The sequence below is a fragment of the Boleophthalmus pectinirostris genome, unplaced genomic scaffold (assembly GCF_026225935.1).
Source record: "Boleophthalmus pectinirostris isolate CB_2022bp ecotype Guang Dong unplaced genomic scaffold, ASM2622593v1 HiC_scaffold_10, whole genome shotgun sequence".
Lineage (NCBI taxonomy): Eukaryota > Metazoa > Chordata > Actinopteri > Gobiiformes > Gobiidae > Boleophthalmus > Boleophthalmus pectinirostris.
In genome coordinates this window covers 18,496,165-18,514,468 of record NW_026570971.1, presented here as the reverse complement: position 1 = coordinate 18,514,468, position 18,304 = coordinate 18,496,165, and the positions used below count along the sequence as shown (strand labels likewise).

Genomic DNA, 18,304 nt, shown 5'->3' with positions numbered 1-18,304 from the left:
ATTTAAAAGGATGTTCTCAATTTTGAAGTTTTGTTGAATGGTTTTACCCAAGGAAAAGACTGAACTGGCAATTATGGGTGTTGAATTGTTGTAATGGCACAGTGTGGGAGATGGAGCGTACTCTTGAGAAAGCTGGGGAAAAGCAGGAGAATATATTTTAAATTGTGGAAAAACTCCGTAAGTAATTATTGGTTTGTCTAATAGCCACCTGTGACTTGGCCTTAGGTAGCCTCCATCTTCACTGTGGTTATGTTGCTAACGGCTCAATTTGGCTGTATTTTTGCAGTGTTGTTTCAAAACTACCTGCATGTCCTACTTGGTACAAAGGATGTCAAGGCTGATTGACAGTTGTGATTTTACAGTTCAAAATATAACTGCAAAAATAAACATATAAATCAATAATCGTGATCATTTTAGACTTACAATTCAATCTATATAGTGGTCCCTCATTTATCACGGGTGTTACGTTCTAAAAATAACCCACAACAGGTGAAACCTGTGAAGTAGTCAGCTTTATTTTTTTCAATTATTAAATATGTGTTAAGGCCGTAAAACCCCTCACCACACACTTTTTACACTTTTCTCAGACAGGACAGTTACAACTCTTTCTGCATCCTTCTTAAAACTTATTGCTGCTGTCATCCTTATGTTATTTTCCTCCTTTATGTAACAAACTGAAGATTAATTTATTCCATAAAGGAGCCTTACAGTGCCCTACAGTCCTGCACAGGTCCATTTTTGGTGATCCACTCCCACCCGTACCCACGCAGAACAGCTCTGCACCCATCCGCACCCGCACAGTTCAGTTGTGTACTTACTACAAGGTCGCATACCTGCCTGTAAAATTCCAGAACGTTGAAACCTGCCCATTTCAGTAACTATTTGCCAGTACCCGACCCAGTGTAGAACTCCGCTACAGCATGTAACTTCTACCTTCTTTCAGAATGTCCAGAAGTCCAACTTTTTGCGCGATGGTTACATCTTCCTCTGCCTTTTGGGTGCGACTGCAGGAGCCTTTGTCGGTGCAGAATGTGGGAGAAAACTTGCAAACATACAGCACTTCAGAATCACACTGCTAGAGATCCAACATTTATGTAAATTTGTCAGACTGAACACAGTACTGTACACAGAGGCACGGCACAGAGAAGACTGACTGACAGTGGTCTACAGTAGAGCCCGACCGATATATCGGTTGGCCGATATTTCACGTGGGCATGTTATACCTCGTTATAAAGCTTAGACTCTCTACATTCTGTTCATTTAATCCAATTTACAGACAGATAAATGTCCTAATATGTGGCTCCACATCAGTATTTATCTACGGAGTCATTTGTCTGTGTGTGTCCGTACTGTCCCTGAACACACCACAGAGTCGCGTCACTCACGTGTGTTTGTTTACACCTGCAGACACAGATCCAAACACTGAGATTATATTCTTTTTACGGACAATCGGTTTGAGTCTGAATTAAAAGGACATTTATTAGTGCAGATTTGTGATGTGAGGAGGAGCCTGTATGAGCGGTGAGTGTTGGAAATATGTCGACTCTGAAGCTAGTTTTTGTCATTTGTTATGGGTTAGCTGCTGTAGCTCCCGCATATAAACAGGCTGTTTTCTATTGGTCTGTTCTAAAGTGACTATATTGGCCGTATATTTGCTACTGGACCTGCATTGATATGTAAATGAGCTGTGAATAGACGTGTGAATTATGACATTTGCGCATATAATTAATTACCGCGGCGCGCACGTATTTACGGCTAAAGGCTAATAGCGCAACTTTCTTTATTAGTTATGGGTCCGTCGCGAACGAAATGACTCTTAGAACCGGCTCTTTAAAGGGAACGACGGGAGCCTGATCCTTATTGGGAGCCGTGTTTTCTCTTTCTCTCACTTTTTTTCTCTTCACGCCGCGTGCAGACTCGTGGTAGTTTGACAGCGGCTGAAAACGAAACTTTGAGAAATTTGCGTGTACGTAGGATTAAAAAAAAAAAAAAAAAAAAAAAAAAAGAGCATATTTGACTGTAGTTTAGCATAAAATAAATAAGTCCCGGTTTAGTCCTTTTTCAGTCCTGGTTTAGACCTGGTTCAGTCCTGATTCAGTCCTGCTTTAGACGTGCTTTAGTCCTGCTTGCAACAAAACAATCTGAAGAGCCGCTTGGGAGCCAAAAGAACCAGCAGCTTTTAGTGAACCGAGCCAAAAGAGCCGGTTCTCTAAAAAGAACTGGAATACCCATCACTAGTGTCTAGAATGTGATGCAAAAATGCCATTAAGCCAACCTACTGTCTGTAAATATGATGTAAAGAGGCAGAATAACAATAAATGTTGCCTAAATAAACCCAATTTAAAATCCACCAGAGCCAAACCTAAGTTTTTTAAACAATTCAACATTTACAGTGATTTTTTACATCACTAAACATATCGGCGATTATATCGGCTATCGGCAGCTCCAACTTCCATTATATCGGTTTCATATCGGCCACAGCAAAATCCATATCTACAGTCCCATAGCCAATCAGGACGCAGGGGGAGGAACACAACTTTTGAGTGATTCATGCGTGGTTGTGCAGTATTTATTAATCGCTTATTTTCAAGAATTCATTCAACTCTCATTTTCATTGCCACCGGCACACGCCCACTGATCTATACTGACTTTGTTCTTCAATTTTATCCGTGATTCATTTACATGTAAAATTACCAATATAAAACCAACACTGTCAAGCACATAACCGAATCTCTGACTTGTATTCCAAATTAGGCTCTTGCGCTTCTTTATTTTGAAGTAAAATAGATTGTAGACTGTATTTTCACTAAAAGCAGTAAGGTGATTGATATTTAGTTTTTCATATACCAATTAGCACCATGAAGTAAATGGCTGCACTTCAGGACAAATAAACCAATATTGTGTGATTTCCGTAACTTACTTTTCATTTGACTTTGATAGTCAGACAGCACAGTGCAAAATCTTGTTTTATAACCTTCAGCATGTCGCTACAAATGCTTTTCATAGCTTTGTTTTGGAAAAGATTTATAGAGTTGTCAAGTGAGACATTTACAATGGTTTTTTTATTGGTGCAGATCCAGTCAGTTGTGCTATAAAAATCACCACAAATATGTCTTAATTTAAGGCCCAATATTTCAAACTGTGTCAAAATGTTATGTAAGAGTCTGCAGCATATGTCATGAGAGTGTTATCAGAATTGCTCCAAGTGAAGGGATGTCAGTGCTCTTAGAAATCTCACAACTAAAACTATCCTCAGGCCCAGTGTAACTGTAACTGTAACTGTAACTGTGACTTCCTTAAACTTTTACTAACACTGTAATTATGCATGTTTTCATCATTTGTTATTTATTCAAACTGGAAGTGTTTTTGCCATTGTATTGCCAACTTTGCAGTGGGTATAGTAGCCAAAAGTGTACTTAGGTGGAGTACCCATTACTTTATATCAATAATACTCATACAGCAGTAACAAGTTTTAAAAAAGGCCTATTGTGTGTCTGCTATATAGTCACAATCTATGACACCTGTGGACCATTATTTATAATTTGCACATTTAAAATCACCATTCAGTCTAAATCTAATAAAATCTAAAAAGAAACAAGGCTGCTGACTTTCATGTTAGAAAAATGTGGTGCCCAGTGGGAGCTGACTTCGCTTTAAACATCCTCACAACTAGTCAGCAGCTTCGATGGTTAGCTGCAGATCACACTAGCAACTGACTTTTTTTTTTTTTTCATTTGCACCAAAATGACTACAAACGTTGCCATGTAAAAGACAAGTGATTTAACTTGTGTTTTTGTTGCTTTCTTTCAAGCGTTGATTTGGTAGGATTAAATTGAGTATTCACTGAATTTAAAATAGTTTAAAAATATGTTTGATCATGTGACCCTTTCACAATCCTCCGTTTGTACAGACAAGTATGTGGTGTGTCTGTCCTTCAAGCATATGTTGGACAAATGTCATTCCCACACTTACTGTCACGTCTTAAACTCCTCTGTGGAGCCGGCCTCAGGAATCTTTTGAACGACACTGCATTCAAGATAACTTATGAAGACAAACGTCACCACACAGACAGAAACTCTTGTGAGCTACAGAGGCTTCAAGTAACATAAATCCAGTGAGTCAAAACAACGGTCATAGAGGAAGGTGTTTGTTTAAAAGCAGCAGTGAGGTTGTGTGCTCATGGAGCTCTCCTCTGGGTATGGCTCAGAGATCTATAGCCGTTCGAAGCTTTGGACGAGAGCTTCCATGTTCCTCTCCTCTTCTTCTCTGACAGATGTGTTATTGTACTGTAAAGAAAACTGGAGGAGGGAGTGAGGAACTTGTACTGAAACTCCCTGCTCTGCTTTATCAGTCTGGTTCTCTGTGTGTGTTTGATCTGAAGCACGAATGTCCTCAGCCTCTACAAGTCTGTCCACACCGCAAGAGCTTGACTGGTCGCATTTCTGTGGAACAAAGATTTCAAGGTTTTAAATCTTACATTTAAAGCAACACTATTACTACTTTATGCATTCATTTAGTACAAATACATCTATAGTGATTTTGAAGAAGAGGAGGCTGTTCTTACCATGCTATTCAGGTAGCACACAATCCCAGAGCTCTTCTCAGGTTTTTGAAGCTCAGAAATAGACAGACACTCAAAGATTTTTATGAGCTTGTCCACTTTCCGTTCCTCTTCTTCCATAATAGTAAGTGTTTATTTATATAGTGCTTCTCACAGACATGTGTCACAAAGAAGCTTTACAGAGCATTATTCATTCACTCCATACCCGGTGGTGGTAAGCTACTATTGTTGCCACACCTGCCCTGGGGCAGACTGACAGAGGCAAGGCTGCCAATCCGCACCATCGGCCCCTGCTCCACCATCACTCACACACACACCACTTTCATGCTAGACAATATGGGTGAAGTGCCTTGCATAAGGACACAACAGTTTTTGCCACTGGCGCCCCCCTGTGGCACCTGGAATTCCTAATGGTCTCTCATCCAAGTACTAACCAGGGCCGACCCTGCTGAACTTCTGAGATCTGACGAGATCAGGCTTTGACATGAGGTTTGGCCACATCATTATGCACATCTTTATGCAGATGCACAAACACACACTGCTCTGCACTCTGCTTTATTTTGCTGAGGCTAACAAAATTATAAATATGCTACTTTTTCCTTTTAAAAAGCCTTGACATGCCTTTGATTTTGTCATAATCTAATGAATTAAGTTTCAAACGTGCTTAAAAACAGTTATTTCATCATACTGTATGCACTGAAATGGAGCAAAGGATCATGGTCTATATAGATCACTATTTTTTTTTTTTTTCATGCTGCACCGTGATCACATTTAAGCAAAGGGACTTGTTTACTTGCTTGCTTGATTCTTATTATTACTTGACTGATTATTGTGAAACCTTTGGTGATATGATATCATAATTTTGATCATGTTACATCCCGATACACTACCAGTTAAATGTTTGGACACGCCATCTCACTCTAGCCATGTCAGGGTCAAGAAACTCCATGTTGTCAAATGTACCATCTTGTTATTTTTTCCAGAAGTAATTTTGGCAGAACTTAGACTTGTGTTTATTATCTTTTCTTTAACCTCTGGTTGTTCAGTTCTTACCTTCGTACCATTTCAAGCTCTTCATTGGACTTGCACGAATTGAATTGCCGTAAATAACTGGAAAAATGAGGCTGTTCTAAAACTTTTGACCGGTAGTGTACACTTGCAGTGATAAGAACTAACTAAATGGATGTACCAAAAATATGTAATCCATCAAAATACACATTCTGAATAAGTACCTTTTCTGTTTTTCCTTTGATGGTATTTAAAGTATTTAAAGTACACTCCTAAAACCAAAGGAATTCAGGTCATGACAGTTCTCACCAGCACTACTTTCTTCTAATCACCGTACATATTTCTCACATGTTGAAGCTTCATGTCGTGCATACCTATACCACATGCTCCCCTATAGTTCCTATGTAAGTACAGTCCACATGAAGAGTACTTAAGAACAAGCCTGTGCCTCAGGTCATTGTGGGACTCCAGTCTGCAGTGCGTCTAATCCTGTCTGACAGCTCATAGTTTTGAGTTTCTTCCTCTTCCTCACCTGCTCCGGCTCGGCCCCTCTTCATCCTCTTTACGCAGGCTCTTTGTTCATAGCTGACACAAGTGGAGCAGAGGTGATCATTCCTGCACAGATAATTACAGAGGAGGGGCTGACATGAGGGACACATAAAGGTATAGACTGTGCTTCATCGAATGCCTTGCTCTGAAAGGACATGTCAGGATCCACGCTAAACATAATGACTATGTACTTGCTGGGGTAGTAGTGGTGCAGTGGTTAAAGTGCGCAACCACCAATATAAAAGTCAGCGTGATATTGTGTCCCTGGGCTAGACACTTCATCTGCCTTACCACTGTATGAACACGGTGTGTCAGGGTAGTGGTAGATGGAGGTTAGGGTGGCACAGATTGGCAGCCTTGCATCCTTAGTCTGTCTCAAATCAGTGATGGCTACAGAAATGGATTATCGCCAAATATGGAGTGAATGGATAAGGGCTGCAGTGTATCTTTAAGAGGCTAGAGTAGATCACAATCCACATGTAAGGCATTATTATTTCAATCATAATACTTCTTGGAATACTTCTTATACTTTTCAGTAGTGGTAGTATTATCCAATTTTTTCAATCAATATATATTCTTGAAGTATATATATATATTTATTTGATATTTTTTTTATTTTGTCTTATCAATAACAAATAAAATAGCTTTCCTGAACATAAATTAGTTTGACTTTTAGAATTTGCCATTTTAAACAAAAAATAAGAAATGACTGAAAGGGTTGGTTGTGGACCTCTCGCAAAGAAGTAATAGTAGTAGAAATAGTAGTAGCAGTAGTAATAGTTAGTGCTTGTAGTAGTTGTTGTAGTTTGCCTGTTTACTCTACATCCGAGGGTGATTTAGTGTTTACACTGTTGATAGTAGTAGTAGTAGTAGTAATAGCAGTAGCACCAGTAGTAGCACTAGTAGTAGTACCAGTACCACTACTAGTACCAGTAGCACCAGTAGTAGCACCAGCAATAGTAGTAGTACCAGTAGTACTAGCACTAGTAGTAGTACCAGTAGAAATAGTAGTACCAGTAGTAGCACCAGTAGTAGTATTACCTGTAGTAGGACCAGTAGTGGTAGTACCAGTAGTAGCACTAGTAGTAGTAGTACCAGTAGTAGTACCAGTAGTAGTACCATCTGTATGTGATCTGTGTGTGATCTGTGTGTGATCTGTGTGTGATCTGTGTGTGATCTGTGTGTGATCTTTGTGTGATCTGTGTGTGATCTGTGTGTGTGTGTGATCTGTGTGTGTGTGATCTGTGTGTGATCTGTGTGTGTGATCTGTGTGTGTGATCTGTGTGTGATCTTTGTGATCTGTGTGTGATCTTGTGTGATCTGTGTGATCTGTGTGTGATGTGTGTCTGTGTGTCTGTGTGTGATCTTTGTGTGATCTGTGTGTGATCTCTGTGTGATCTGTGTGTGATCTGTGTGTGATCTGTGTGTGATCTTTGTGTGATCTGTGTGTGATCTGTGTGTGATCTGTGTGTGATCTGTGTGTGATCTTTGTGTGATCTGTGTGTGATCTTTGTGTGATCTGTGTGTGATCTGTGTGTGATCTGTGTGTGATCTGTGTGTGATCTGTGTGTGATGTAAACATGTAGTCTGGTGTAGTCGTGCATCTCTCCTCGGCTCGTCCCTCATTACATACCGTATAAGACATCTGCTCTTCATTATGTACTGCGTTGGTGTTTAGCATTTAAAGTGGCGCTCTTCCAGGACTTTCCCACGCCAGATTGTGATTAACAAAGTTTTCATTGAACAATTTATCACACAAGAGTTGAGTATAGTGTTCACAAAAAGTTTGCACCAGCCCCACCCCCCTCCCCCCCGTTGTGCTGGCTAATAGAGAAACGTGTCTAGATAAAGGCCTTTGTATGTCTTTATTAACACCATATCTGTTCATTACAGGAAAACCTTTTTTATCAAAGGATTTATGCGCCACTCGTAGATATTCGCATTTTCCATATACACACAGTTTTGCATTTAGAGAGATACATTAAAAAGATACAACGTCAAAACTGAGCAGCCTTGAGCAGCATAAACAGGTGGATGATAGTTTAAAGCAAATCATTTAGTCATGTTGTATGTGCAAAGTTTAATCAGACTTGACTGCAGCACAGCTAATGTTCGAAATAGATTTGTGAAGAGCCTATAGCGCTATACTGGTCACCGTGTTGAAAGTTCATTTAGCTATCCACATTGGCTAATTATGTAGTTTTGTATTAGTGGAATCTGATTGCACTAAGCACTGTCTCTGCTGAATGAAATGACCTCGCCATCATTAAAACCACAGTGTTAAATGGTCACATTTTTCTATAGCGCTTTTCCACCTTCAAGGCACTCAAAGCGCTTTACAACAAGGAACCACTCACCCATTCATACACCAGTGTACACAGACACTGTGGGCAAGGTGGGTTAAGTGTCTTGCCCAAGGACACAACAGCAGCATTCATCTGTGGGAGCTGGAATCACACCAGCCAACCTGTGGGTCAGTGGATCTGACCGCTCAACCTGTGATGTTTATGTAGAGAGCTGGATTCAAACCACCAACCTTCAGATCAGTGGGCGAATGCTCTACCAACTGAGCTACTGCCGCCCATAAAATAACTTGTGCTGCATTGTAACTATTTAAATTATTATCAACCCACACAATGAAAAAGCCCCCTCAGTTTTAAAGGGCCCTTATTACTCTGTTTTCCTTTCTCTGTTATAAAGTTGTTTCCTCATCAGAAACCTCGAATTGTGTTTTGTTGTTGTATGTTTAACACATAAACTCTCCATATTTAGACTGTGTTCTTCTCTTAAACAGAAACACTCTCCATACCATACCAACTTTATTTACAAAGTACTTTAAAAACTTTACAGCTGGCCAAAGTGCTGTACACAAACACAGAACAGACAAGGACAATCGCAGTACAAGACAATATACAACACTAACACAATACAACTACTAAAAACATAGAAAACAATAAGATGGTCAGCAACAAGAAATGTACATGTCACTTGTTAAAAGCCAGTGAAAAAAGGTGCATTTTTAGGAGTGATTTAAAAACAGGTACAGACTCCGCCCATCTAATCTCTAACGGCACCTGGTTCCACAGCCATGGGGCAGTAACAGAAAATACACTGACCCCACGGAGCTCAAGTTTAGTGTTTGGGACGACAAGCTGGAGCTGGTCTGCAGACCTGAGGGTGTGAGAGTTTGTGTAAGGGTGGATCAAGTCAGCAAGGTAGAAGGGCACTAGGCTGTGCAAACACTTAAAAGAAAATAAAAGAATTTTAAAATCGACTCTAAAAGACAATGGAGAGAGAGGATAAAATAGGTGAGATGCTCTCGTGTTTCCAGGTTCCAGTTAAAAGTCGAGTTTTGGACCCATTGCAAACGGCGAAGTGCATTTTGGCTGACAACATAAAGTGCATTACAATAATCCAATCTAGTGGTCACAAATGCATGTATGACAGTTTTGACATGTTCTGCTGACAAAACAGGCATAATTTTGGCTAGGAAGGGCCGTCCGAAAAAGTGAGCATCAAACTGCCATGTTTGTTTTCACAGTGGGATGCGTCTATTGACAAAACCGATCTTTTCTAGTCTTTTGAACCATATCGCTTTGTTTCTGGTTCTGATATTGTCATATTTTAAGTTATTAGTTATGCTACCATGCTCACTCATGCTCACTTTTTCGGAAAATCCTTCCCAGTATGCATTGCGCAATGACAGGAAGACCGAAATTTGTGATGCATCTATTGTCTTAGCTGGAAAAAAGCTAGACTTTACAACAGCACTAATTCGCTGATCAAATTTTAGATCAGAGTTCATCTTGACACCTAAGTTTGAAACAGCTGGCCTCAATAAATGATTTAGTGAACACAGGAGAAGAAGAATTTGAAGAGCTAGGGCCAAAAACCATAACTTCAGATTTTTCTTGATTAAGATGCAAAAAAGTTCTGTGACATCCACGATTTGATGTCACTGATACAGTCTAAAAGTGGTCTGGCAGCCTGTGGATCCTGTTTCTTTAAGGGCAAATAGAGCATAACAGTGGAATGTGATGCCATGCTTCCTCAGAATGGTGCCCAGAGGAAGTATATAAAGGGAAAAAAGCAAAGGCCCTAATATTGATCCCTGGGGACCACCATATGATAGCGGGGTAGAGGAGGAAACATAACTACCAAAACCACCACAGAAATGTCTATCAGTCAGGTATGACCTAAACCATATCAGGGCTGGACCACGACTCCCCACTCAGTGCTCCAACCGGGACAGAATAATCTCGTGATCCACTGTGTCGACTGTGTGAATGAAATAAAACACAACTCCAGGTATGTTTTTGATGAGGAAACAACATTTTAACTTGGCTAAAAGCTCACAAGATTCAATTTTGTGAAATATCTGACCTTTAATCTTGTCTTTTTCTGTTATATTTACATTATATCAAGTCTCTGTCCACACATAGGCTAATGAGATTCTACAGCTGTTTTGGCTGCCTCTGCTGGACTTTGCCTGCTCCCGTCCTCCCTTCTCTAGGGGGGTGCCTTCATAATAGAATTCAGAAAACATTTCGCCTGGGCAGGATTAAACTTCCCTGAAAGTGAATTCAATTTGTTTTGCCCTAAGCTCTATTGACATTTTCTGTCATTGTGAAGACCACTTAGTCCTTTTAAAATGTGTCCTCGCTGTTACATTGTCATCCATCCATCACACTGGTCTAAAGCTTTCAGGCCAATGTTATCAATAGGGTTCAAATATGTGTCTGCCTGCTCTACTTTTCTGTTGACCATGGGAGTAATTCTGTTCTTAACAAAAGCTGAAAATTGTTTTATCATTGTGTCCTGAAAAAGCAAATTGTGAATCATTTTGCAGTGGGGGAAAGTAGTGAAGTAAAAATAGTAAAGTACTGTACTTACATTTAAAAAATTGCTATCTGTACTTATTTTATGTAAATTTTAAAATGGATGCTTTTCACTTTTCATCACTACATTTGAAAGCAGTATATGTACTTCTCTTACTCTTTAAGTACATTTTTACTTACTATGATAGGATACTTTTACTTGAATATTTTTTTTTTTCCTTCTGTACCTATACTTTTATTTAAGTAACAAAACTGAGTACTTCTTTCACCACTGTTATTTTGTAAATCAGTCACACTCCAATGGCAAATTTTGACCTTTTTACATAATAAATGCGCATTATTTAGCAAACTTTGGTCAAAAGAACAGGTTGAAATGATTCAAACCCTTCAGGATAAACAGGAAGTGCATGATATGTTTACAGTGTATTGAGACAGCATCAAAAACGCTCTGATGCCGTGATCAGCGTCAGGATCAAGAGGCTTTTATTTTATTTCATTCTAGCGCCGTGCCAATCTTGGACCATTTTCAGAAACCACTTGAGTGAGAAGCGAATTTTTTTGTGAGTTGATGAACCAATACAGAGATAATACGTGTTTTATCTCAAATTTAAAACCGCACATTGTAACTACTATTAAAAATGAATAGTGGTGCCCATTATAAACATTGATTTTCTTTTCTTGTCTCCTCAATCCACTTGAACAGGCTGCGGTTTAAAAGGATATAATGTTTAAAAATGAGCACATCTAAGTCTCTGAGTGCCAGCTAAAAGCACCATTTGCACCGCTGAAAGAGAAGGACAATCAGCTTTCATTTTGAGCACAGAAAAGAAATCTTAATAAAAATAATAACCGTAATAATATTGTTGGTTGGCACATTTTCCTCCACCAGCGGACACCAAAATAATGGAAGAAATCTTTGTTTGAACCAATTGATTTTGAAGTAGTAGCTTGGTAAATAAAAGTGAGTATCAGGGATGTTGTGGTTTTGCAACAGCATTTTGAGTTCTGATAAACAGTGGTAAACAGATGTTTGTGTTGATGTATGTATGCATTTTTTGAAAAGGTGCTGTACCTTTCTTAAAAATGTGAAAACCAGAGCTAATTCAATTTAAACAGTTTGCAGAGAAAGTGAAGAAGAGAACTGTGTCAGGAGATTAGAAAGAAAATGATAGATAAGCAGGTTAAAGATAAAGGCCATAAGACCATGTCCAAGCAGCTTGCTGTTCCTGTGATTACAGTTACACATGTTCTTCAGAAGTTTAAAGTCCACAGGACTGTAGCCAACCTCCCTGAATGTGGCCACAAGAGGAAAATTGATGACAAATTGAAGAGTTGGATCATATAAATAGTAACCAAAGAGCTCAGGACAACCTCCAAACAAATTAAATGTGAACTTGAAGAGCAAGGTACATCAGTGTCAGATCGCACCATCCGTCACTGTTTATGCCAAAGTGGACTTCATGTGAGGACACCACTGCTCAGAGCAAATCATAAAAAAGTGAGACTGGAATTTGTCACACTGCATATTGACAAGTCACAAAGCTTCTGGGAGAATGTCCTTTGGACAGATGAGACAGAACTGGAGCTCTTTGACAAGCTCTATGTTCACAGACCCAAAATGAAGCACACCAAGAAAAGAACACTGTCCCTACTGAGAAGCACGGAGGAGTTTTGGCTATGTTCTGAGGCTGTTTTGCTGCATCTGGTACAGGGTGTCTTGAATCTGTGCAAAATACAAAGGAATCTCAAGACTATCGAGGTATTTTGGAACAAAATGTGTTGCCTAGTGTCAGAAAGTTTGGTCTCAGTCATAGGTTATGGGTCTTCCAACAGGATAATGACCCAAAACACACAGCTAAAAACATACAAGAATGGCTAAGAACAGAATATTGGACTGTTCTGGCGTGTTCTTCTATGAGCCCAGATCTCAATTCTACTGAGCATCTGTGAAATGAGCTAAAACATGCTGTCTGGAGAAGGCATCCTTCAAACCTAAGAAAACTAGAACAGTTTTCTCATGCTAAGTGGGTCACAATACCTGTTGACCAGAGCAGAAGTCTCACTGACAGTTACAGAAATCGTTTGATTGCAGAGTTTGTCTCAAAAGGTTGTGTAACAAAATATTACGTTAGGGGTACTGTAAATTTTGTCCAGGCCAGTTTCAATATTTAGTTTTTTTCTAATAATTCTGTTGAACCACAGGTGAAAAGTAATGTTTGATTTTTGTTGGACAATTTTCAGTAAACTTTTATTTATTATTGCTTTTATCATTTTCAAGTTATTTCAGTGATGATTGCTGATTTTAATTTCATTGCTAGAGGGGTATCAGCAATTTTGTCCTCGTCTGTATCTGTTTTCGGCAAGACACATTTTGCTCAAATACATAGGGGAAAAAAAAGAGGTACAAAACCTTTTAAACCAAATCTAATTATAAAGGTTGTTATTTAAGGGCCAATATTATGCTATTTTCTGATTTATGTTATAATTGTGGCTATAATAGTTGTTTCCTCATCAAAAAACATCAAACGTTTTGTGTTATGTGAATGAAACAAAGATAAAACTCTGGGTATGTTTTTGGGGTCACAAGCTCAGCTCACATGAATCCATTGTGTGCAATATATAACCTTTAAGTTGCAACACTATACAACACAATAACAATCACATGAACAAAACTTTACTTTCTTTTACTATCTAGCACCTTTCACTTTCCCCCACATTTTTGTATCAGAAATCTTCTAAACCAGGTCAACATGAGAAATCCTCTCCCACGTAGACCCGCATCCTTAATGATCAGAAGCCTGCTGCTGTACTGTACTGTGGGCGGCTAACATCATTGCTTTCTGTGCGTGTGCTCCTCCTCGCCAGGTCCCCTCGCCCCCTTCGCCCTCCGCTAATGAGCCCAAGTACGAGAAGCGCTGGCTGGACGACGTCTGCCTGCCCCTGACCATGGCCCGGGTCTCCAGATACAAAGCAGGCACGGACAAATTAAGGTAAGGACTAATCCAGGCATGATACAACTCCACCCCGAGGTCCAATCACAAGCCTTTCGTAGTTGTTTAGCTTAAGTAAAAGCACTTTCCCTTTAAATCCAATATCTATGCATGGACATAAACCGGCGAAAAGGTCAGAGGGAGAGAGAGAGCTGGAGGAGCCAGGAACACGACTCCAAACTTGTAAATGTGTTTGATTATTATGCCGGCCCTGCTCCTATTGATTTTCATGTGCACAGTCGTTTCACAATTGTTTCCCCTCTTTATAAAAGCCCATTCAATCAGGGCGCTCTATTTCCAAACCAGGGCGCACAGTATTAAATCAAGCGTTTGTCAAACAGAAATTTAATAACGCTCCGAGATATATTTAGACAGTTTAATATTTCAGACGATTCTGTGTGTCCTGTGTATTTTGGGAAAGTTTGCGTCATCTGGGAAAATTGCTTTGGGTTTTGGGTCATATGTTGGGTCATATGGGTATTTTTAACTTAGCATTTAGGAATTACGCTGTGATGTAACTTTTCTAATATAGACATTCCCAAACAAGACCTGCGAGATCTTTAAATGTTGAGGATATGGTCCAAAACGCTGTATAAAATAGGTATAGTGAATCTACGGGTCAATCATACACATTTCAAATTTAGTCAATGGTGACATCCCTCCTTTTTTGCTCATTGCAGACAGACTTTACCATACCTAGTTACAAAGCCAATCGTTAAACAATTGCAAGTAAAAAAGTGTGCTCTATTTTAAGAATCTGGAGTGGACACTACACAGGTCAATAGCTGCTGCAAATAAGACTTCATCTCCATAACTCAGCGCCAAACACAGAATCAATGGAAGGTTAACTTAGGGTGTCAATTGTTGTTACAGTTATAATGTGATCTGTCTCCAATTAGCAATTCATTTTGACATTCCTGCACGGGACACATCATTTCAAAGACAGACATAGATTTCATAGATATAATGTTCCAAAGAAGCATGTTTGTCTAGTTGGGATTGAGCAGATCAAGACAGTCAATTTTGGATAATGTAATTTTCAGTCCAATCTAGGGCTGGGCAATAAATCTAATTCATCCCATTAATTCTTGTCTTTAATAATCATGATTTAAAAAAATAGCAAAAATGTGAATCATTAATCAACTCATCTGACTTACTGACTTTCTTCAGGGTTATTGTGCAGTTACAATTAGATATCCACAAACATAATTTAAGGTGGTTAACAATTTCTTAAATCATGGCATATGCTAAGAATGAACATGTAAAGAGTCTGAAAGACCAGTAGTCCCTGCTCTGACTTTCAATAAAATCGTAATGGATCAGTGTGTGCAAAAAAATCTTGATGTTATTTTTTGTCCATATTGCCCATCCCTAATCCAATCCCCTTTATTTATTATCAAGTACATTTCATTTCTTAAACAAAAATAGCTGCTGCACGCAAAAGACACCTAAATAAAATAATTCCAGTTCTCCGCTTGCCACAGCATCAAATCAAATCAGCGCATGAATGATGTTTGGGTGTTCTTGTCAGTTTAAAAAGAAAAGCCCGAGGTCATTGGGAGAACTGTTGTCGTGGGTCTCAGTTGGTCAAATTGTGAACCACTTTTCACAAAATCAAGGTTATTTTCTTTTTTAAATGATTTTTCAAGATGAGTCCAGTGATGGAGTGGAAAGCACATCAGTGAAGTCTCTTCCCTCAGATGGGCCAGTTGGGAAATATGAATTCTTTTAGCTCTGAGGGGAGAGAATGCTCAATTTTAAGCATATAAACAAATAAAGTTTGAATATAATGAATGGGAGAGTGGCTAGTGGTCTGCCATTTTGAGTTTCAAGTGTGCCTTGCAGCAACTGACATTCAGTGAGGATGTACCAAGCCCAACAGATGCCTTATGGTTGTAGTATTCTCCAAATCACCACTAGAAATACCTTTTTAGACACCATTGTTCAAATGATCTCCTTTGTATTAGCCACAAAAATAAACGACTACTGCCTTCATTCACACCTACCTACAGTGACTGGGAAAGCCTCCAGTGCCTTTCAGAAGAATTATTAAGCCATAATCCAGTTTTAGTTTTCCACTTATAATTTAAAGTGAGCCATGTAATTGTTGTGCGTGTTTGAATAGTCTTTATACTCCTGTATTCAAAACGTCATTGTTCCGATCAACCGTAGGATTTGGCAGCGTAGTCATTTAGCTACAATAAAATCTGCTGCTCGCTATTGTTGTTTGTGCGGCTTTTTATTGATGACATTGGATGACGTTTTCGGTGTTGTCAGCTCCATTGGTAGTTTTCAGATTCTAGGATATGATAACTCCCAGATGGGGGTGAGGGCCAGTTTATCCTATTGATTACATTACACTTTGCCATTAAATATCCAAAAGGTAAACTCCCAAATGTTGAACCTGGTATTTTCATTTTATTTTCATTTACTAAACCCAAGACTTCACTGTATTCCATCATAATTTTGCATTTTAACAATATTGGTTTTGGCTTCCCCCATCTGTATTCATTAATATTGACCTATAGAATGATGTGATATCATAGCCAGGCTGGTGCCACCTAGTGCCTCCGCTTAATTTAATTTCTCTCCAGCGACTAGGTCAGGAATCAGAATACACTAGACGGTGCGAGTTCGGGCACCAGCCAATCAGTGAAGAGCCATACATTCTGTGTTGGCAACGGTTCCCGAGATCGAGGATTTAAAGCCGGAACAAAGAGAATGTTTGGTGAATTTTATCAAGGGGAAAGAGGTTAATGCCCTTCCTACAGGATTTGGGAAAAGCTTATTATACCAGTTAACCTCATTAGCAGCATTACATACATCACAACCAAATAGCAGCGATTGGTTCAATAAAAAAGTACCCACATACCGTCAAGCGAACTAATCCTAATACTGTGAGGTCAGACAAATTCTACGAAGTGAAACCTGCTGATGAATCAGGCTAGTGATGTCATCTGAAACCCAGCAGTTTTCTAACACAGACATCAGCAGATTTGTTTCTTATTATTCAAGATTCTATTTAAACTGTAACAAAATCATCTACATGCATCATAGATTATAACTATATAGCAGATACAAGCACACTGTCTTTTTTAACAGTTACTATTACACATGAAACAATGAAAGTGTTAATTTACAAAGAGCAACAAATTCTTGTCTTTGAAATAAAAAAAAAAACTTTGAAATTTAAAAAGACATTAGTAATTTACTACTTGCACAACTGTCAAATCTGTTTTCAGATTTAGAAGAATCGAGCTAGTCCTATTTAATGAAATTCATTTTGCTTTTGTTTCTGTTATACCTGAAGAATATAATGATATGAAAAATAATGATGTGTTTTTGCAAATAAACTATTAAATCAAGAGAACAGTTTTTCAAGTTCACCCAAGTTCAGTCCTGACTGCTCTTGTCATTTCCGTCACGTGTTTGGCCTAAAGCTCCGGTCTAAGAGTTAGCATTCCACTCTTAAACATCATTACTGCTCGGGGGTAATTAAAGTCTGCATTTAGAGCTGCTTTTCCGGACCATCCAGGGCTGACTCACACAAGTGCAGGCAGCAGGCACCACAATATTTGATAAAAAATAATTAAAATAAATACCAAGCTGCACCTTTCCAACTGAAATGTGCTCCATTGTATAGCCACAATGTGTTTTCTTGGTGTGAGAGTGGACACAGAATGAATGGGAGCGAGGCCACACAGATCTCCACAAAAGGCCCACTGCAGTCTCTCTGAACGGTCGGAGCTCCTCCACAGGCTGACCGACAGCTCCTTTCACCCTCAAGTTCAGACCATGGCAAATCCAATGGTTTGGAGCGAAGAAAGTCTGAAGTAAAAATGTCCTCTAACTTGCATTTTTTAGTCGAAATATTGAATTTCATCTGCCACTGTTGAAAATAACTCATTTAGCAGAATACGTTACACATTTATGACACAAATGGCAAGTATAGCAAAGTATGAAAGGGCATTCTATATAAAAACTATGACACATTCTGTATGAAGTAAAGAGAATTTTTCAGTTTGCAAAATGTACAGTTTGTGTCCATTGCCTTTCTAAGCTGATTCTTTAGTGAATAACAGCGATGTAGAAGTTTGTAGCAGATTTCCCTTTGCTTGTTGCTTGTCGAGATATTTGGGAGGTCATGTCCGTACATTTTTCCAGGGAATATTGTCAGTAGAGTCGGGCTGCTCACAGCGCATGAGTAGGGCCCCGTTTGGGAGGTGCACTTGTGGTGATAGTTGCTCTTTTTCTGTGGCGACTCATTGTAAGTTCCTTTTGAAAAGTTTTTCAAAGTTTGGTGCAGCGTCTTCACTCACGCCTGCTCAAGCCACCATCTTCGGGGGCTGGCCCTGTCC

At 39.1% G+C, this 18,304-nt stretch overlaps 1 protein-coding gene across 1 annotated transcript in view; it reads left to right on the top strand.

The window, feature by feature from the left end:
- sntg2 (syntrophin, gamma 2) overlaps window positions 1-18,304 on the top strand; it is a 70,038-nt gene that overhangs the window by 20,151 nt on the left and 31,583 nt on the right. Inside the window, exon 8 of the mRNA XM_055159047.1 lies at window positions 13,822-13,946. Coding sequence (XP_055015022.1) covers window positions 13,822-13,946 — 125 coding nt within the window. The remainder of the gene's footprint in view (window positions 1-13,821; window positions 13,947-18,304) is intronic.